The sequence below is a fragment of the Pipistrellus kuhlii genome, unplaced genomic scaffold (genome assembly GCF_014108245.1).
Source record: "Pipistrellus kuhlii isolate mPipKuh1 unplaced genomic scaffold, mPipKuh1.p scaffold_m20_p_12, whole genome shotgun sequence".
Taxonomy (NCBI): Eukaryota; Metazoa; Chordata; class Mammalia; order Chiroptera; family Vespertilionidae; genus Pipistrellus; species Pipistrellus kuhlii.
In genome coordinates, this window is record NW_023425427.1 from 27,190,496 (window position 1) to 27,213,049 (window position 22,554).

General features: G+C 41.0%; 1 protein-coding gene across 2 annotated transcripts in view; it reads right to left on the reverse strand.

Moving 5' to 3' along the window:
- Positions 1-243: 243 nt before the first annotated feature.
- Positions 244-22,554, reverse strand: part of RORB (RAR related orphan receptor B) — a 167,715-nt gene continuing 145,404 nt past the window's right edge. For both annotated transcript variants that reach the window (XM_036433791.2, XM_036433790.2), the window contains exons 7-10: positions 18,870-18,977; positions 17,073-17,183; positions 14,040-14,152; positions 244-3,507 (exon numbers count right to left, since the gene is read on the reverse strand). In XM_036433791.2, coding sequence (XP_036289684.1) covers positions 3,352-3,507; positions 14,040-14,152; positions 17,073-17,183; positions 18,870-18,977 — 488 coding nt within the window. In that variant the 3' untranslated portion in view covers positions 244-3,351. The remainder of the gene's footprint in view (positions 3,508-14,039; positions 14,153-17,072; positions 17,184-18,869; positions 18,978-22,554) is intronic.

The window sequence follows — 22,554 nt, forward strand, 5'->3', positions numbered from 1 at the left end:
GATACGTATTCCTGTAAATGGAGCAGCTGGATTATTGGGCTCTTGGCAGATTTTAGAAAATGAGACTAAGTTGTCCTTACTCCTGAGCTACAATACTTGTCAGCAAGTCTCAATAGTAAAAGTAAGCTCCGTTTACAACATGAAGTCACTGCTCGTTGGTCTGAAAAGCCTTGTCAGAGGTTCTCTCATTGGCATAGTTGATGCCATTTCCATTTTTGTTGTCATTTTCCTGTTTTGTTTTTCCCTCCCCTTCCTTCTGGATGTACCTTTTTATTTTTTATTTTTTGAAATAAAACATCCCTGAGTGGATACAGTGCAACATCTGCATCAAGCAGTGATTGTCATTTACGAAGCATGGAGTAAAAAGTAGGGCTCGTGGGTCATTTTTTCCAGTGCACACTTTGCCATGAATGTGTTGTGAACATTTGTGAGTGGTCACGGGGAAGGGACGAGGATCGCGTGTGGTAAAGGAAGTTGTTCTTAACCCAACTTTCAAAATACCTCGAGCGGGAGTCACAGCAGATGTTTAAAGGGCAGCTTGTAAAAGTGCTTTGTTACCATCAAAAGTATGTCTCGGTTGTCTTTTAAGGGACCGATTTGGCCACCGTGGGGGAGAACGGAAATCTCGTTTCTCAGCCAAAGTGGGCTGAGCGCATACTGGTTTCCACTGCTCTGTTCCGGTTCAGTCTCTAGCTGTTTCCTATCCCCTCACTTCAAAAGGTTCATGCAGTCCCAATTAAATGCCTGCACTAGTGGAAACGACACAAATTCAAATCCAGTACCTCCTGAGGCAAATGTGGGGAGCAATCTCTTTTCCTACATCACCCATGGGACGAGGGAGGAAAAAATCCTTAGCCACTTCATCAACTGGGCCAATTTAAACCCTCCAAGGTAAACCATCCTCTTTGCAACTGAGCAGGCATTACAGGCTGACAATGGAGAACACCAGGCCAACAGAACAATGAAAACAAACTTTGACATAAGTTCAAAGCTCAAAGGGAAACACCAAGTAGACACATTAAATGTCGCGCCTATCACAAGCCAATCATAAAACATACATTGCATTTGGAAACGGCTTGGTTTAATTGAGTGCCTTCCATTACCCTGTTTTCCTAGCAATCAGTAAAGTAATCTTTCCATTAGAAGGAAATATGACTCTTGGAATTAATTCTTTATACAAAGAGCTAGCAGGAGTGACATTTACACCAAAAAGAATTGAGTCCCTGTAGCAGCATAATAAGCAGTCTACAGCTGTCTTCTTAGACACTGAAGTTAATTTGGTCCAATGTAGTTAAATTAATTGAATATAACAGTAGTTGAGAAAGAGATTCATTATTTTAAAGCCTTTTTGTTTTCCCCCATTGGTTTGGAATTCATCAATCATGAGGTGGAAAAAGACTGTTTTCTAAAAGAAAAGGCTGCACTTCTGTTTGATCACCAGTGAGGAGTTCTGTGGCATCGAGGCGAGGGCTCTACACCATGTAACTCAGGAAAGCATAAAAGATGAACCAAGAACTCAAAGCTTCTACTGATGGCAACTTTACAAAGCAGGTGTGCATGCTTGCGTGTGCGTGTGCATGTGTGTGTGTGTGTGTGTGTGTGTGTGTGTGTGTGTGTTTGAAAGGATTAAGGGACTGGGCTATACTTACAGGAAATCATCATTTTCATTGTTTTATACATAAAGCTCTCCTCTCCCTTTTTTAAAAACCCAATTTTGGATAAAATGAGTCCATAAATATAAGGCCTCAGACCACAAGTAGAACAAACTCCATAGAATTTATGTGTGGGTTTTTGTTGGTTTTTTGTTTCCTGGTGATCAGTTTGATTGAAGAGCAGGTGGAGAAGTGAGAATTTGTACTAGGAAGTTTAAATTCTCTAATCCTTATTTCACCTCTTCCGATCTTTTAAAAGATGCTAAGAAAATAATCTCAGGCTAGATGGAGAATGTAATTTCAAACCGCCTAGGAAAGAGTTTGGCTTCGGGGTGTATTTCTTTTATATAATAACTCAGATAATTTTTTTACAATCTGTCAAGTTTTTGCCATATTTTTATAATGCAAGGTTTGGGAATTGGAAAAAAAACCAGAGGCTCCTGATTAAAGGACATATAAAGTCCTGCCTTCCCTTTATTGCTGCTTTTTCTAACAAAATTATTAAAGAAAATGGATATAAAGAACTACTTCTTTACTTTGTATATTTTCTTTCTACTTCTTCTTTGCCAAAAAGAAAAATGGTTAGAGAGAAAATGTTTGCATGAAATGGCATTGGGACCCTAGCTTCTGATTTACTCCAATTTCATTAGAAAAAATTGCTGGTGATTTTAATCTACAGATGGTATTTCTCTGTTGAAGACACAGTAAGCACCAAAATAAAGTTTCCTTCATAACCTGAAATCCAAAGAAAAAAAGTGTTTTGTGTGTCCCAGTGAAAATCTATTGTTTGGTCAAAAAAGTCCTGGCCTCCACAATATTACCTGTGGCCTAATTCTTAAAACAGGAAAATGGCTCCAAACACTTAAATTTCCCCTCCAATGTGTACCATCTTGACAAGGCTTTGATGTCATTGATAGAAGCAGAGTTTTTATACAGAGGCCATGCTTCCTTTGCAGACTTCCTTTGCAGACTTATTTCTGTATTGGTACTATCTTGCCACTGACACTCTGGTTGGGAAAACAAAATCCCGATTGTCTAACATAAAGGTAACATATAACACAGAAGGTAAATAATATAAGAGAGCCTGACTGAACCCCCTTTGATAGTAGGTATGATATTTTAAGCCACAGTGCATGTGCATGTATAAGTAATTGTCATATATAATATTCCCAGATATTATATACTTATTACATTATGCACAATGCTTTCCAAGACAGCTACAAATTTACACATGCATCAGCTACCTAAAAACATAGAAATAGGAAAACCTATTCAGTGGAATTTTCTTAAATTATATTTGAACAATCAACAGGAAAAGTAATCATGTAAAGTACCGCTCTGTTCTCTTATATATCTACAATAAAATTCTATAAACAATTATCTCCCAAAACATACCCGAATAAAATTACAAAAAAAAAAAAAAAAAAAAAAAAGAGAGAGAGAGAGAGAGAGAGAGATAACACCCAGTGTCCTATATTTGTATATTTATGGTCATTTCAAAAACAAACAAACAAATAAAAGAGCCCCACTCAGGTGCATATTTACATTCTTCCATCTGTAGCGGTGAAAAATAATTCTATTAAGTGCAGGACATTCCTAATGTTGCAGTAGTGACATTTTCCTTAAGTCTTCACGAACACATTGCTTTTGTGTTAATGGTGATGCATTCCAGGACCACGAGATAGTTCTGTCGCTGCCTTCATTTGCAGACGGTGGCACAGTCAGGATTAAAGAGCTCCTTGTATAACGGAGGAAAGAGTGTATTCACTATGTCTGGATGCGATTGCTTAAATACCTGCAGCTTCTCCCCGTGCAAGTTGCAAACTGCCGTGATGGTCGGTATCTTGGCTATTAACTGCAGAATGGAGGGGCAGGGAAGGAGACAAAGGAGGAAGCTCATTAGTACTCTGTCTTCTGAAGCAGTGTCCTTCTTGGCCCTGATGAAGGGAAATGGCTTTGGAAAAAGATGTTCAGAGAGACAGAAGGCTCACTTTCAGCTTTTCCTTTAGAATAAAACAAAACAAACTGCTCCTCCTACTCCCCCACCCCATCATCCTCTAAGTAGGGGTGTCGAACTCAATCAGAGAAGGGGCCAAAATCTAAAATCCAGCCTAAATCGCGGGCGGAATGGTTTACTGAACAGTCATAAACTGTCATTGTGATGGAAACGCAGCGGAGTGCAGTGATGACAGTGCGGTGCGGGCCACATTGCAAGGCCTGGCGGGACGGATTTGGCCCGCGGGCCTTGTGTTTGACACATGTGCAAGGGAAAAATACAGAGAAAGAGAGCTGGACCAAGTTTCCTGATTCATTGTTCTTAAATAAAGTCTGGATGGGAGGTAGTCTAGTTTAAGCCTCAGGAGTGGGTGCTCTGGAATCCTGATTCCAAAGCAGCTAATGGGCTGTGTGGCTGTGACACTCGCAATGCTTCAGTCTTCTCGTTTGTAGGATGGGCACAGCACCTGCTTCACTGGGTTGTTGTGTGGACTGAGTGAGGTAATTATACCAAAGTGTTAGGAACACTGCAGGCAGGAAACACAATTGTTAGCTAATATTATTTTCTATTATTTCCCAAAAACTTTTGTGATGTATTAGGTTTTTAGTTTGAGAAGGAGAAGCCGTTAGGAAGGGGTAGCCTAAGCCACATGAGATGTAGTTCATAATTACCTGGCCTGCTTTGCTGTCAGGATCACTAGCCTGCCTACATCTCTCAGACCCCTTTCTGCTATAATGCACGAAATGAAACTATATTTGATCAAGGGAAAATTCGGGAGATCACTGCCAATTAGCTTCCTCAGGAAGATGTTTTAGAAACCTGGGTGAGAATATCCACTTATAATTGCTAGGTTTTGAATTACATATATAACATAGGATGTAATTTTGAGTTCAAATAATAGGAAGACCATGCTTTTGTAATAATGTCCACAGTTTGCCAAATGATATAGAAGTCTTAGGAGATGACCAATTCTAACTGGTAACATATTGTAACTTAGGTATACTTAGAATCTACCATTTCATGTTAACATCAGCTTAAACCCAAATCTGATTGTGGTCCAATTACTGTGGGAATGAGGTATGTTCTCATTTAGGGAATAGTCTTACAAAAGATAAGCTTGATCGTTCATATAGCTCACTTGAAAGTGATGATAAGATACAATTTAATAAAACCTATCTAATCACCCCATAGGCTCACTGTGCTCCCCACCCTACTTAACCATAAAAAACCATTGCACTCTTTGAAGTACAGGAGGAAATAGATAATTAGGTAGTTTGTGGCTTTCCGAAATTTCCACTCTTTCATTAACTTTCCTTTAAACAACTGATGACGATATTGTCATACTATGAACAATTTAAAAATAGCGGTATGGTGAGAACTGTTGACATATTTATTAAAAGGATCTAGAACACATGAAGAGGTCTGGTGTTCAGACTTCCCATTCCCGCTGCTGTTTACTGATAGGGATAGAAATGAGACATGTGGAACCTTTGTCTACCAAAGGAATGTTAAATTTTAGTCTGAGAGCGAAGACCTTCTGTCCAACACTATGAGTTACTTCAAAACAGACTGGTTCTTGCTAATAATAGACTTGAAAAGATAGATGTGAATCAAGTTGCCACACAGACAAAAGCAAGTGAAAACCTGTGGTGAGTGCTGTGGAAGAATGATGCTGGAAGTGCTGGCTATTAGGACATTCTGGCTTCCTCTGGCAGGCCAGGATGGCTTTCTCCAGAAAGTGCCATTAAAAAAAAAAAAAAAAAGCTTTATTGTTTAATGTGTTACATATGTCCCCTTTTCTCCCTTATTGACCTCATCTAGCCACATGGATCCTCCACCGCAGGTCCTTCATTATCCTGTTGTCTGTGTCCATGCAAGTATGCATACAAATTCTCTTCCCTCTCCCCCTCCCTGCTTTCTGAGGTTTGACAGTTGGTGTTCCATGCTTCTGTGTTTCTGGATCTATTCTGTTCATCAGTTTATTTTGTTCACTAGATTCCACATATGAGTGGGATCACATGATACTTACCTTTCCCTGACTGGCAGAAAGTGCCGTGTATACTGGGCTCTGAAGGGTGAGATCTAACCAGCTGCTGGGGCCGAGGTTACAGACTGTGCCCTAGGATCGTATGCAAAGGTGCTGTGGTGTTTGGGGCGCCGGAAGTAACTGAAGGAAGTTCAGTGTTACCAGAGCAGTGGGTGAGCATCTCCAAGGATAAAGCTGGAGATGGGGCTTACCAGATGACACAAGGTCTCAGTTAAGGTCTTTGTAAGGGTTTTGAGCAAAAAGAGAAAGACGATCACAAGCCCATTCTGAAAGATTTCACTATGGGTCCAGAATGGAAAACTGCATCTTTTCTATGTTCTCATGGACAAAGAGCGTGTGAGTGTCCACTTAACTAGAGCTCCTTGGGAAATTATTCAGGCTCTCTTAACCAGCTGGTTTGCAAGAAGGAGACTGTAACAGTGTGAGAATAGTTGTTGTTCTCACGAAGGCAGAAAGGCTGTGAAAGCTTCCTACGATCATTGCAGATGAATTGATGATGTGCAGAGCTCCTGAAACTTTCACAAGCATCTCAGGAACGCTTGTCGATCTTTAGTGTGCGTGAGTCCCTGGGGTGCTTCCCTCAAATGCAGGTTCCTGGGATCTACCCCCCGGGGACTGTGTTTTCCTGTAATTCTAGGTGGAGCTCAGACCCTACATTTGAAATGAACATTCCATGGGGATACTGATGTAGTGGGTCCATGGGAGAGAGAGTTTGAGAAACACCTGTTTCAGAGGTTCAGATTGTATACATTTACAACTGTTCTTCAAAATTGAAAAGTAAATTACTTGTTATGTTTGAAACAGTCCTGGTAGCTGAGTGTAAAGTTAGCTCCTTTTCAGGAGACAGACAAGCAACTATATTGGGAGAGGGAAGAGTCCGTGTTTAATCCTATTCGTTTGGTGAGGGACAATCATGCAATTCCTGAATCTCCTATGACACAAACACCGTACAAGGAGGAGGAGCCAAATGACTAAAACCAAAAACAACGCATGGGTTTGAGGCCTGACTGAATCCTGCATCTGCTGTTTCTAGCTGTGTGATCTTGGGCAAGTCCCTGAACCTCTCAGCTCACTTATCTACCAGGTGGCCATCACGGCAGTCCCTATATCAGAGCATTGTTGTGAGATGAAATGAGACAATACAAACACCCTGTAGCAGAGCCTAGCATGATATATGTGTGTCAACATACGTGTTAGGTGTCATGCTTCCATTCCCATATAATGCTTCCTTCAAGGAGAGAAATATCTAGTCAAGACCACACTTTTTTTAGTCACATGAGACACAAGGCAAGAAACCAGCTTAGCCCTTAACCAAGCACCAAAAATCGAATCTTTGTATATCATGTGTGCAAACAAAATCAGCCACTTACTTCTATTGAAATAAAAAAATAACATATTAGTTTTCATTTTCTTGTAGCAATTAAAATAAGTTGCTTGTTTAATAAACTGTAATCCATAAAATCGAATCCTAGGTGTTATGATTCTTCAAGAGTTTTTTGTTCCTTTAGAGAAGGACGATGGGGGTGGGAAATTAAATGTATGAGACAAAGACTGAAACCCTTGCTCACTTGCACCAGAATTATTTGACCATGTGTTCAGTTTTAGAAAGGGAATATGGACTCTTGATTCTTTCCTGCCTAAAACTGGGTTTAAGGGGCATCTGATTCAGAAACTCATTCTCTCCTCTTCTATGGGACTTGGATTCTTCCCTGTTGCTCATCTGGAGAATGGGCTGAATGGTGAGACTTGCTTTTGGTAAAAGAACACTGGGACCACTCGACCTAGGATCACTGAGAAAGGCAAAGAGCTTCCCCAACCTCTGTGCTCTCGGAAGAGGCTGGTTTAAAGGCGTCCAATCAGCTGTGGAAACAGAAGTGCTGACAGGGGCATCCATCACTCTGGAGGCATGGTGGGCCAGGAGGCCACACAGGCAGCAGTAGTGCTTGTCAGCACCCAGAAAGGCCTGGTGGAGGAGGCAGCTGGCAGTCACTCATTGCTCATCAATATTATGTACTACTGCTGGGGGACCCCCATTTCAAAGGGAGCTCGGAGCAGCCTCAGCAGCAGTTAATGGCTCAACAACTTTTTAAACAGCTGGGGAGGTGATCCCGAAGCACTTGGAGATGAAGGGGGTAGTCAATTTCAAATCATCATGAAATTTCTTCATGCTTAAGTGATCCCCATAGCGGGGATAGACAGAGGGTCTATAAAAAGGCATTTTCACGCTCATCTCTTTCTCATAGAAGCATTTTTATAAGAAGGAAGCTTTAGCTTATACCTACCGGGTCTACAAGAAGAAAAGGCAGCTGTTGGAGAAGAGATAATAATTTCTATGCCTCTTTCCAGAGGGTACTTTTATGAGGAAAATCCATAATTTTATAACTAGCACATTTGATGTTGAAAACATGAAACCTGAAGAGCATAAAACTAGTGATCTTGGTCATAAGGGCTCCCAGGCCACCAAATGCTCTCCAACCTGACTGAGGCAGGAAGCCGACAAGGGTTTGATCAAAGTGTAAGAAGCTCCAGAAGCGCTGATAAAAACGGGGCACAAGTGAGGCTAAATAAATCCATTTCACTTGTTCATTCATCTTCGAGCTTTTATTTAATAGCTTGGCACTATGATAATAGAAAGACAGACTTCCATCTCTATAATGATTTTACAGTTTTGTTATTGTTATGCTAGAAATGGACTTAGGAATGAAGAAGTTAGTGAGCCTGTGGTTTTGTGCCTCTCCCAGCCCTATCTATCACAGTTCCCCCTGGGAAGGCTGAAGCCTTCCAGATCCCAGGGGGAGGTGAGTCTCAAAGAACAGACTCATCACCTCATGGTGCAGCCATTCTTGGCCAGGTCATTCTCTCCCCATGGTGAACCCGAGATCTCCATTGTGCTTTTGTTAACATGGCATAACTTTAGGCTAATAGCTATGGAGGAAAGGATGCTGTGTGGCATCTTCATGGACAGCAAAAGCTTTAGCAAGACTAATACTAATAAAAAAAGAAAATAATAGTATTGCTGTTATCTCTCCTTGAAGGGATAATATTTCCTGTAATAATGAAAAAGAGAGATCTGAATAGGGGGCAGGTAATGTCTGGCCAGCTAGGGATAGGGGAAAAGGGAGGAGTGACAGAGAGATTCTGAGCTTCAGCAAAATAACTCCACAGAGATTCTTCCACATCCTGGAAGGGCAAGTTATCAGCATAGAACTATGGTATAAAAACACCTGAGGGTGGTATGGCCTGTGATTCCTGGAAAGGTTGCATCTCTAGCACATGTCAAGGCACAGGCATTTGCACACAGTTTTGAGAAGCGAGCTGAAGGCATGACACTCACTGAAGTGTTCCACATGGGGTAAACAAAAATGAGTGTCCCTCTGGGCTCTGCATATGGCGAGGTGAGTGGGCTTGTGGGCTGAGGCACACCAGGAGTTCTCCATGCCTTCTCATTGAATACATGATGTGTTATTACTGAGTTTGCTACTTTTAAACTTCTCAGTCCAGCTCTGGGTGAGACTATACCTCCAGGAGTGTTGCACATATTTGCAGGAATGCTGGGAAAAGTCTCTATGCTACCTAATAATATTCTATGACTCTAATCACCCAGGATACACAGCCGGAGGGGTTGGACTGGAAAAGAGCATGAGAGGGAAAAAGAAGATCTTAAGGAGAAACCTTTAAATCTTTTTTTGCCCTCCCATGCTCTTCGTTTTCCTCTTTTTGAGTCAAAGAATATTATGCCAAATGGATTAAATGACCATCCAGTGCAACCTACTCATTTCCCAGACAAGAAAAGTATAGCCCAGAGAACAGATGGGCTGCCTCCCCTAGTCAGATGGGGCTTACAAAATGTATATTATATATGCATATTATAAATACACACATGTATTTTTTTCTATGAGTTTTAGTGAAAGTGACCAGTGTCATCTCATTCCAGACTTCTCAAGTCCAGATCCAGTCAAATCTAACTATTATTCATAGCTCAAAAATACCTCATACTTTCTTACCTCCACACCCTGTCCCCCATCACTTGGAATGCCATAGTCCACCTCTTAACCTCCTCCCCCAACTTCCATCTTTTGAGATAGTTTTCATTCATTGGTGATTAGCTCATATATACCATCTCCTGGACAAAAAAGTTCCCTGCCAAATAAAATTTACTTTGTCCACAACTGTAAACAACACTTACAAACTACCTGTATAAACCATTCAGCTTGCTTATATTTGATTTCATTTAGTCCTTAACATAACCAAATGAGATTGATACTATCTGTAGTCTCATTTTACAAATGAGGAAACTGAGGCACAGAGAGGTTAAGTCACTTGTCCAGGGTCACTCAGCTAGGAAGTGTTTTTGATGGTTTATTATAAATATGCTGTATATTATCATTATGCTGATGAGCAAAGAAAACTAGATTTTTAATAGGGTATTTTTTTAGACAAACAAATAAATGAAAAATTGATTAATATATAAAGATTAAAACCATTTAGCCAATGAACACAGACTTCCTGAATTTTCAAACCTTCTCTTGGCCTAAATTTGGTTGAAAGTATGACACTGTTACTTGAATTTAATTTCAGGAGGTGGTCGTGTAGAAAGTGTGCTGGAGACTGTTCTTTCAGGACAAAGTCCACTGACTGTGGGTGAGTGCATCTGCATCTCTCACCTGACATCTACTACACCTGTTCAGGGTAGAAATTGTCGTTGCATAGTACACAAGAGGCAGATCTGCCCCACCTACTGGGGATTTAACCTGAGCCCTGGAATTCAATACAACGGTTGAGTCTGTGTGCATTTTTCTAGAGATAGGTTTCATAATGTTTGCCAGAATCCCCAATGAGTCTATAAATAGCATTCATAAGAATGGTTGTCACTGTTTAAGAGTGACATTTCTGAAAGGATGAGAAAACTCTGTGGTAGAGAAGAATTGTTTTTTCGGATTTAAACAAAACATTCCTTCTGGAGAGTGTGGGTTTGATGAGGTGCCATTGTCCTTAAAGAATTCAAGCTCAGGACCTCTACAGATGTAGCCTTTCCTCCCCCAGCATCTGACAGCTGATGAATCTGTTTTCCATAAATGGAGTGACTTATCCAAAGCCATACAATTCAGAGCTGGCATAAATAAGAGTCCAGATCTCATTCTCTCTCATGATCCCTCCACATTTGTTCAAATTACATCCTATTAAAATGGTGACAGTTACAAGGAAGGGTCCACACAAAAACCTAACATCCACACAAGACCGATGGAAGCAATGCTTTGTTATCTGGTTCCAGGGAATTTTATACAAGAAACTAGAGGCCCAGTGCACAAAATTTGTGCATGGGCGGGGGGGGGGGGGATGTCCTGCACCCCTCCAATCCAGGACTGCTGGCTCCCAACTGCTTGCCTGCCTGCCTTCCTGATTGCCCCTAACTGCTTCTGCTTGCCAGCCTGATAACCCCTAACCTCTCCCCTAACCTCTCCCCTGCCAGCCTGATTGATGCCTAACTGCTCCCCTGCCAGCTTGATTGCCCCTAACTGCCCTCCCTTGCTGGCCTGGTCACCCCTAACTGCTCTCCCCTGCAGACCTGGACCCTCCCCTCCTCTGCCCCAACTGTCCTTCCCTGGAGGCCCAGTCACCCCTAACTTCCCTCCTCTGCCAGCCTGGTCCCTCCCAACTGCCCTCCCCTGGTGGCCTGATTGCCTACAACTGCCCTCCCTTGCAGATCTGGTCTCTCCCAGCTGCCTTCCCCAGCAGGCCATCTTGTGTCCACATGGGGTAGCCATCTTATGTGTTGGAGTGATGGTCAATTTGCACATTACTCTTCTATTAGATAGGATAGAACCCTGGTGCACGGGTGGGGGATAGCTGGTTTGCCCTGACGGGTGTCCTGGATTAGGTTGGGGCTTCCCTTAGGGTGTGGGGCAGCCTGTGGTGTTTTGCAAGCTGGCCATGCCCCTGGCGACCAAAGCAGAGGCTCTGGGATCTGAGATTTATTTATTTTCTATAATTGAAACTTTGTAGCCTTGAGCAGAGGCCTGGGCTGGCCAGGGGGTGCAGGAAGCTTGGCTTCCTCCATTGCCAGGAAAACCCAAGCCTCCTGGTCACTCTGTGGCTGTAGCCATCTTGGTTGGGTTAATTTGCATACTTGCTCCTGATTGGCTGGCAGGTGTGGCTTTTGTGTGTAATGGATGTATGGTCAATTTGCATATTATTCTTTTATTAGATAGGATTACTCTTTTCTAATTCTTTTTCTGGTCTCCAGTTTTGAAACATTGTTACTATAAGAAAAGAACTGAGTTGATGTTAACTAGACTTATTGTGGTGATCATTTTGCAATATATTATAACCAAGTGCTAAATCATTATACTGGTATTATGCATTCCAAACTATATAATATCATATGCCAGTTATACTAAGAACCTTTAAAAAGAATTGACTTGTGGACTTTTACAACCAAAGATAAAAAAAGGAAAAACTGACCTACTGCCCGTGTTCTAATTTTTTTTTTTTTGCCACTAAATACCTTTCATTCTTCATTTTCCCTGTCTCCTTTCTATCTCAGGACCTCAGATCACCAGCACCAGGACACCAAAAGGTAAAAGATGGTGTAAGCATGAGAGTTTTACTCTCCTAGGATAGTAATAATCACAGTGTCACAGTGTGTTAGAATCCATGTAGGGCAAATATCTCATTTGAACCTAAAGCACATCTATACAGGAGCCAGGAATTATAATTTTCATTTACACATGATGAAACTAGAATTTTCTGAAATGCAGACAATCTCCCTGAGCAGAATAGCAACAACTTTTGTCTAACTCTAGATTTTATCAACCTTTATTTTGGTAAACTAAATGCAGGACCCCCAATTAATTAGCTAGATATACTTATGCATTTTGCTAGTTATATATGCAATTATAAGTGACAGATGCATACATTCACATTACCATCTTTTTTCTCCGGTTATCTGAAAGCATGTAGTTTTGCTCTTCACTGGGAGAAAAGAGGTGCAGAGAGAAGGTGATTTGTCTTTTCCCACTAAGTGCAAAGTTATACCAAAGAGAACTAGCCCTCCACATTGTGAAAATGTTCTTCCTAAGTTGTGTTAATTTTAACACAATGTTACCATAATGAAGCAGCATATTTAACTCATTAAGTTTTTTTTTTATAACAATGCTCTTTCTGTGCAAAGTAGATTCTGATAGTATCCCTAATAGTGTCTTTCCCCCTTTTTTAAATAAAGAATTTCAAGAGAAGAATGACAGTGTTTTAATAAAAAACAACAGCAACATAAAGAATGGGATTTCTAACCTCTTTACCATGAATAAGCGCCATTTCCTAGTAGCTTACCCTATAAAAAAAATTCCAGTATTTTTTTTAACACATCATCTATACTGCATATTGTGTGTTCACCACCCCAAGTCAAGTCTCTGACTATCATCATTCATCCCTCTTCCACCTTCCCTCATCCCACCAAAATCAGTTTTTTAAGAAAGCAAAGGTACTTAGAAATCTAAAATAATTCCGGCCCTCAAAAATATTACAATGTGTAAGAAACTAGAGATACTTTAAAATCTAAAATAGTGCTAAATATCAATTATTAGAAAACTCTTCCTCTTTATGATGATTTTACCTCGGTAAACAACTTTTCTCAGTTCTCTTCTTAAGCATCACTATTCTTAAGCTGAATCAAGAAATTGATGGTGTGTTGCCTGCTTTTGCCCATGAGACACTTGTCATTTTGAAAGACCCCCCAGGGCAAGTCTTGAGTGAAGAGATTAGAGTTGAAGGGAATTTTACAAGGAATCAGTCTAATCTTCTATTCTGGGTAGTACTGTCATTTACAATATATCTGAGAGGAAACCAAGCAGTATCTATTAGAATATGGCCAATGACAGGGAGCTCACTACTTCACACAGCGGTCTAACCTTCCTTTCAGCAACCCTCATCATTTTATATTTATTCCATATTTTGAGTAAAAATCTACCCCTTTTAACTTTTGCCCGGATCTGACTCCTATGTGGCACAAAGTATCCTCTTCTGCCACATTTGAGTTCTGAAGACTTGATTCCCTGCTTCAAACTTTAGTTTTTCAGATGGCATGCCTCAGTTTCTTTCATGTGTTTTCCTGTACCTGGGTTTCAGGTCCATCAATATCACCCTGTCCTAAGGAGTGTCATTATCCTCTCCATCTATTATAATTTACTAGTCTCCCTTTTAAATGTGCACCTCAAAATTTATGCACCTTTGGTAACTTTAAGAAATCATTGTTGCCAAGAAATGCCTCTTGCTTCATACAACCAGCGCCCTTTGGCTCATTTCACTCTCTTTCAGTGACCAAGGGGTCTGTGGTCTGAGGACCTACCTTTGCCAAGGTCTCATCATCCAGGTGATTCTTCTGAATCACATGTTGAAGTGCAAAATAAATCTTTTCCTGAAGCTTCTGGACCTTCCTTGGTTCTATCAGCCAGGCTCGGTCTGACAGAGGAAAAGAATGGGTAAGAAGTGGTGGGAATGTAAGCTTTGCTTTATTTCACCTGTGTATACAAGTGCTGAGTGTCAGACGCATTTCACATTTGTTCTAAATTGCTTCTGAAGTCATGTAATTTTTGATAATGAACATAAATATTTTATAAGCAATCCCATGATGACAGGAATGCATAATACATTGACATAGAAAATCAGAATGCACTAAGGACCCAATGATTAAATAAACTCCAGTCTTGCCTATGAAGGTACACTGTGACATGTCATTCTAACTATATACCTACCATTAATACCAGCCTCTACACTTTTTATCCATTAAGGCTTATTTATTGCTTTTTTAAATGGAAAAAGTGACAAATATTTACTTCTGATAGCAAACAAATGCCAAATAGTTTTCCTCCTACCATTTACTCACTGCATTTGATTATTCCCAGAGAGTGTAGGGCGATGGAATATTAATTCTAAGCCTGTGGGTCTATGATGAGGGAGATGGTTTTACCTCTGATGCTGGAAGGAAGTGTTATAGAATGATAACATCACTTATAAAAGGGAAAGGCGGTTTGTATTGTCTCATTTAATCCTCATATAAGCATAAAATCAATTTTAAAAATGTAATCCTGAGTCCTCTTTTTCTATAACGAATTTTTAAAAGGTGAATAGGAAAAGCCCTCTCTTCCTCCTTTCCTTCCTTTTTACTCTTCTTTCTCTCTCTTTTCATTCCATTCATCCCTCCCTCTGTCCCTCCTTCCTTTCATCCTTCTTTCCTAGAAGCTCTAGACACTGTGGTGACAAAATTTAGCCCAGCCAGGCATCAATGCTTTAGGTTGGAACTTCAATGCCTTAGGTTGGAACACCTGGAGTCTCCAAATGCTGAAAAATACTCATGGAAAAGAACCTGGGCATGATCCTTTTGAACACAGTTCAAGTCAGGTGAGAAACTCAATTCTGTAATCCTAGACAGGGCAAGAACAAGTCTAGCCAACAGTGAAGCAAACCCTTACGTAAGCGAGCACAAAAGCCTTCAGTTGACAATTGTCAATCAGAATAAATTAAGTCTCTCTCCCTCTTTCCTCTCTAAACTCTCTGGAGCTGAATAGACAGTGGTCATTATGGCAAGAACCTTGTGGTGGTGGGGGGGAAGGGGTCTGGCACAAGGTGGAGCCTTCATAGTCTGGAAATCTATCTTCTCTCTTTTTTATTATGGCACTAGGCCAGGGTGGCAAACAAGGTATTTGGAGTGGTTAAGGCCTCTGAGTGTGGGTTTGTGACCAGGGTTGGAAGATTCCACACTAGGTAGAGTAAGACAAATATTGTGGTTCCAAGCTCAGCAGAATTTGATGGCCATTCTAGAAAATGGCCCATGGTTCGGTTGACTCCTAACTCATAAGGGACAGGCTTATCCTCCTCTGGAAGAGTTATCTTTAAGGATTGATAAATCATATCTTAAGTATTTGCTGTTAGGAATTTATTGACTTGCCACAAACATACCAAAAGAAGACAGCGAGTTCTGTAACACTTCCTTCCAGCAAGCAGGCGTCAGAGGTAAAACCACATCTCTCACCATAGACCCACAGGCTTAGAATTAATATTCCATCGCCCTACACTCTCTGGGAATAATCAAATGCAGTGAGTAAATGGTAGGAGGAAAACTATTTGGAATTTTTTTGCTACCAGAAGTAAATATTTGTCACTTCTTCCATTTAAAAAAGAAATAAACAAGCCTTAATAGATAAAAAGTGTAGAGGCTGGTATTATTGGTAGGTATAGCTAGAATGATGTGTCACAGTGTACCTTCATAGGCAAGACTGATTTTTTTCCTGCCTCTCTGAGAAAATACATTGGGCTATAAGAAAAAAGACTTAGTCTCTAAAAATAAATGGGTTATTGAAGGAATGAGTCTCTTGACAGTAAAATTTAGCAGGAATGTGTTGTTCTTTCAGTGGAGAACTATCAACAACACTGCTATCCAAATCTAACTGTATAGGCAGCTGAGTGAGTGACTCTGAATTCTCATTCCCATTGAAGAAGAAGCCAGGTTTGATTAGGATTCTATACCTTTTTCAGGTTGGCATATATTTTTAAAAAGAATCTCAATTGCTACAGTTCTATGAGATCTATAAATATTACACCTTACCTTCTTTGAAAACTTTTTGCCATGTTATTGCATTTTAGAGGTATATGAGGTCTTTATTATTATGAAGCCCAACTCTCTTACTTTATACATGAAGAAACTGAGACTCTGAGAGGGCAAGTGTACAAGGTCACACAGACAAATGGTGGCAGAGCCTGTACTAGAATGTTACTGCCACATCAGAGATTCTTTCTTTTCTGGTCTTAATAGGAGCCATTTTTACTCTGCTGTCCTCACCTTCTTTTAAATTCTCTGATGTGACAAAGAAAAAGAAAAAAAAAGAAAGAAAGAAAGAAAAGGAACCATCATTTGCTTGCAATGAGCACACCCATTTACCATGGGTAGATAAACCAGAGAAAAGGGTATTTTAAGAGGAGAAAGTGTACTCTGTACTTAATGCTGGATCTTTCATTCGATATATTTCTGCTGAGTTTCATCTTATTGGACAGTTTCCCAACCATGTCCTTTATTTTAAAAATCAAAATGGAACTTAGTTATAACAAGTCACTATCAGTTTTTATTTGCCTATTAAAGAATAATTTGGCTCTTTTGAATCTGGAATGATGCCCACCACATGCTCTACTCTTATTTTTGAGATAAAACCAACCATTTGATTTAACTTCAAATTACTTTCCTTTGGATTGTCTAAAAATATCTTGCTAAAGAAAATATGGCTCTTTTAAAGTTTCTCTTGAGCACCTTGGCTGAGGTAGGTGTCATCCATATGAAAGATAATGAAACAGGTTAAAAAGAAAAGGTAAAGACCTCAGCCTTCCCTACCTGGAGATATCAGAACAGCAGATGAGAACAAAGCAATCTCCTCCTCAGTCAGGTGCAAGGAGCACAGATTCTTTGCAAAGTCAAATGCTTCATTCACTAGGTCATCAGAACCTATAAAAGAAGGCAAATCAATGAAGATACTTGATTGGAATGGGCAAGAGTAAGAAAAGTTATTCAACATTTTACCTAGTAGGCACATAGAAAAAATATTTCCAAGTTTCTATCCACAAAAGTAATTTAGTAGTAATTATAGATGAGGAATCCAGGCAACATCTTGACCAGGTAATGAAAGTTAATAATTCCGGTGAGGGGCAGTTGGAAATGGTGTGTGCCCATTGTAATATCCAAGTGTGAATACATGACCTGAGTCTAATTGTATAAGCTTGAAATTAGTTTCAACTAAAAACAATTTAAATAAGTGATTTGGGGTTCCTTTAGTATAGGTACAGCACTCATAGAAAATCTAAAACATTATGTATAAGGGGCTGAGGGCTATCAGTCATGGTGGCACTTGAACCTGGTAATAATATACAGTAAGCAAGGGCCTTGAACTAAGATGTTAAAAGTCAATAGAACAGAGATGAGGTATCTTTCAATTTGGAAACTTCCCTGGAAATTTGATTGAGGAGTAAGCATTCCTCCCCCCCCCCCCCTTTTTTTTTATCTTCTAATGAATGATTTGCAGGTCAGTTGGTTGGCCATTGTGAATTTTGGCAAAATAATGCTTCATCCCTACACTGATCCTGGGTAAATGTTTATTTCATGAAGATGGAAATATCCCCAAGTTGCTTGCCAAGGCTTTTCCTCCTTTCTTGAAAATCTAGCCTTTGAGATGATATGGACGTGTATCAGCTAACAGCACAACAGGTCAAAGGGCAGTGGCCTTCTTGGATGTCCGTGGGCAGGATGTGGAACAAATGGTTCTGTCAATCATTTAACCTTTCCTGGCAATAGCCCATCTTTGCTAATGTTCTTCTTATACATACTGTGCACTGATGACTGGATGATACACAGAATTCCAGGGGCTGACTCTGATCTTGCCCTCTCATGAGCCTGGTCGGGGGGTCATTTTGGGCAGGTTGATACCCACTCTACCTGTGGTCCCAGACTTCATAAATTAACAGGATGAGTGTTACTTCTCAGAGTGAGAAACAAATGAAGGAGCTCCTCTCTTAAGTATCTTAATTAATGATTATGACTACATTAAAATATAAGAGGTCACCCATGGATCTACAGTGGTCTTCATAATATACTTGTGAAGCAGTAAGCTGAAGGTAAAAGAAAGGCTGATTCTATAAAGAATGACCTATAATACAGTCCAGATCTTTTATTGATTTCTGAATGAGTCCTGGTCAGTCTCAATAGATCCATGGTTTTTTCCTTCCTTTCATATTTGGATGCATACTTATAAGATCTCAAGAGTTAAATAAAACATTGGAGGCTCACCTAGTCCAACACTTATCAGAAAGGAGATACTATGGCCAGCCAGTGTGGCTCAGTTGTTGAGCATTGACCTATGAACCTGGAGGTCTCAGTTTGATTTCAGGTCAGGCCATATTCCCTAGTTGTGATCCCTAGTGTGGGGCAGACAGCCGATCAATGATTGACTCTCATCATTGATGTTTCTATCTCTCTCTCCCTCTCCCTTCTTCTCTGAAATCAGTAAAAATATATTTTTTAAAAAAGAAAGTGGGATACTAGTTCACATTAAAGACAGTATTTTATTTACCAACTGCAAGCTTAGTAGAGAAATGGTTGGTAGATAATAAAATTGTGTCATATCAAAGGTAAACTTACCTAAGGCTTTGAACATTTGCATTCCTCCATATTTTCCTTCAAACAGAACAGTGTTGTTTAATGGGTTGAAGGCACGGCACATTCTCACTAAAACCACTTCCAAGCAACCTATGAGAAAAAACAACTATGTATAATATATATAGTCATAAAGTGGTTGTTACTGCATATAGGTCAAGAGACTTTTCAAAAACTTTAAAACACGTAAGACATAGATACAGATACAGAAATCCTTCAAGATTCCTTCCCAAGTAAAAAAATACCTATTTTTGAAATATAGCTCTCTTGGCACTATGTGAGGAATTAAAGATAAAATACACTTAAAAGGTGGCTGAGATGGAGGGGAGAAACAACATTTTTTACAGCTATATTTCTATTTTTGGACTAATATTGAAGTTGGTTTCAATTCTTGAATTCACAAGTGATGGTAAGTGACCTGGAAAGGGGCTTTGCGGCAGGCAAGCCGAGGCTGTTAACTTTTGTACCAGTTTTGATATTTGGGAAAACTAGCTGTCTGCTTCCGTTTTTGCATACTCCATGTATATTTTAGCACATGATGACTCTGAGCAGGGACTCCCTCATTATGTTGCTTGGGGCACTGTTATATATGATGTTCTTGGAAATGAGGGTTTCTTTGGTCAAATAAGTTTTGGCAAAATGCTGAATATCTTCTCTCTCCAGAGATAAATGGGCTATAGAAGGAATGAGTCTGAACAACCACAGATCAAAGGTTTGGGAACATCCCAACACGAGGGACCTTGTTCAACCTTGAGGGACCTCGAATTTCTCTGACGTCACTGTTAGCCAGCCCAATGAGGACAGGACCCTTGTCTGTAGCCATAGGCAGCGGTATTTTATTCACTCGTATATTTCCATGACCTAAAAAATCTCTGGCACATAATAGTTGCTTAATACATATTTATTGAGTGAGTTAGTTTACTACCTTTAGCGCCCCCTTCACCCCCCTACCTGGAGATTTATTGGTCTCCTGAGGAACTATATTGCTGCAGTTTCTCCACATTTGGGAGAAATGGGATTTTGCCCCATAGACCTTGGAAGGTGACAGCCAGACTCAGAAGCCACAAATTTGCATGAGGGACCATATGGGTGATTTGGCCACTCCCAGTGGTGTACCCAAGGGCACCCATGGTGCCTTTCTTATGCAGCTGCCTTGTATCTATGCCTGTGTTCTGTTCCTTTCGTTCTGCTGATTTCTCTTTGCTGTCACCTGGAATAGGGGGCTTGCTTGTAAGAGGGGTTTTGCAAATGTTAATCGAAGCAATGATTTTCTAACAAAAACAATAGGTCCCATTTATTGAATATCTACAATGTGGAGCATTCGTTATTTTATTTGTCCCTTATAATACCATGTCAGGTAAGTTTTAAAATAATTTTGTTGTTGTTGTTAATCCTCACCCGAGTATCTTTTTCCCAATGATCTTTTAGAGAGAGTGGATGAGAGTAGGAAAGGTGGAGAGAAACATCGGGAAAGATAGAGGACAACATCGATGTGAGAGAAACACATCCTGCACATGCCCTGACCTGGGCCTGGGTTGCGGGGGAGCCTGCAACCTAGGTATGAAACCCTTGGTTGTGCTCTTAACCGGAATTGAACCCAGAACCCTTGGTTCCACAGGCCGAAGCTCTATCCACTGAGCCAAATTGGATAGGGCTAGAGTAAGTTTTATTAGCTTGTTTCTATGGATAAGTTACAGGAGACTCAAAGAGGTTAAGTACTCCGCCTTTTATATTAAAATCAACATTTTGATGCAGGCAGAGATGATAAAAATTATACGGTCCAATGGTTCACAAATGTCAGTCCATGGACCAGTTATATCTGAGACTTTCTAAAAAATACAATGGATTGGATTCCCCTCTAGGAGATTCTGATTTCATGGGCCTCAGATGACACCCATGACTCAGTCAGTAAGCTCCTCTGACACTGCTCATGCAATTCCAGCTTTAAAATCTGTTCTTTCTAGCCAGTCTCTTTACTTTACAAACAAGGAAGCTTTCATCTAGAGAGGTTACCTCAAGGTCACATATCAACTGTGGTGAATTTTATTTTTCAAAGAAAGTCATGAAAGTATCTTCCATTTCACATGCTTTTCTAGAACCTTACCGCTTCCCCATCAAGTTGTAGAACCTGTGTCTCCTTCCCTTGAACCCAGTTGGGCCTTCATGACTGACTCCAGTACTGCTTTCTGAAGCTAAGTCAGAGAAATGCTAGGTACTTCTGCCTTGTTCTCTTGGAATGCTAGCTTATGGAACCTAGTAACCATGCTGTGAGCAAGTCCAAGCAGTCTGTGGAAAGGCTTGCGTGGATAAGAACTGGGGCGCCCAGCCCAGAGCCTTGGTTGAATTCTGGGCTGTCAACCAGCACAAATTGCCAGCCATGTGAGTTAGCCAATCTGAAAATGGATTCCCTCACTGCCCCCCATCAAGTTGCCTCAGTGAGCAGGACAAGCCATCCCTGCTGAGCCTTGCTCAAATTATAGCTTTGGGAGAGCCAAATAAATGATGTTTGTCCTTTGAACTAGTTTTGGGGTTGTTTTTACACAGCAATAGGGTAATCAAGTTAATGTTTGAGCCAAGATTTACATCAATCTGTACCATTTGGTAAAGAAGCAGCAACTTAGAATTTTATGTGCATTCTAAATTCAAATGCCAGCTTTGCTGTATATTGGTTTTGCGATATTGAACACTTGAGTCACATTGAGCCTCCACTTCTATAAACCTTCACTTCCTCTTCTATAAAATGGAAATAATACTGACCTCATAAGATTAAATAAGATGTCATAGGTAAGCATAAACACATATATGTATGCTGTCCTATGTAATAATAGAGCACATGTGTCAAACACAAGGCCCGCGGGCCAAATCCGTCCCGCCAGGCCTTGCAATGTGGCCCGCACCGCGCTGTCATCACTGCACTCCGCTGCGTTTCCATCACAATGACAGTTTATGACTGTTCAGTAAACCATTCGGCCCGCGATTTAGGCTGGATTTTAGATTTTGGCCCCTTCTCTGATTGAGTTCGACACCCCTATAATAGAGGAATATGCAAATTGTCCATTACAGCGTCACATCACAACCGGATCAGCAGGCTGTGTCCCTGCCCTCTGCTCAGGCAGCTGCAAGGCCCGGTGTAGGATAGGATATGACAGGAGGGGATAAGAAAGAAGAGGGAGAGGAAGGCAGGCTTGCATGCAGACAGCCAGAGAGGAGAAACAGAAATACAGAAAGGGAACAAGAAAAAGACGCAGGAATGGAAAAGAGAAGGAAATGCAGGGCTGCACTGGGGAGAGGTGGTGACCGCGGAGGTGGGATGGAGCAGGGGCACCCAGCGAGGGGTGGGGTGCAGGTGGCACAGAGTGGGGCACCCTGCCCAGACACGGGAGGAGGGCGGTGGCCCCTGACACAGGCTGTTGGTGGGGAGGCACCCATAGGTTCGGGATGGAGTGGTGGATGGTCTGAGGCCTTCTGGGTGGAGTTCCTCCTGCTTCCTGGCAGCAGCACCCGGGCCCCACGGGCCTCGGCCACCCTCGCTGGGCTAGTGACCCAGGCAGGGAATGGGTTCAGAACAGCAGTGGGGAGGCTGGGGAAGTGGGGGGCAGGCAGCAAACACCTGGCTGGGGCTGAGCCCTGGGCTGGGGTTAATGCCCCCCTGAACAGAAGCTTTAAGAAG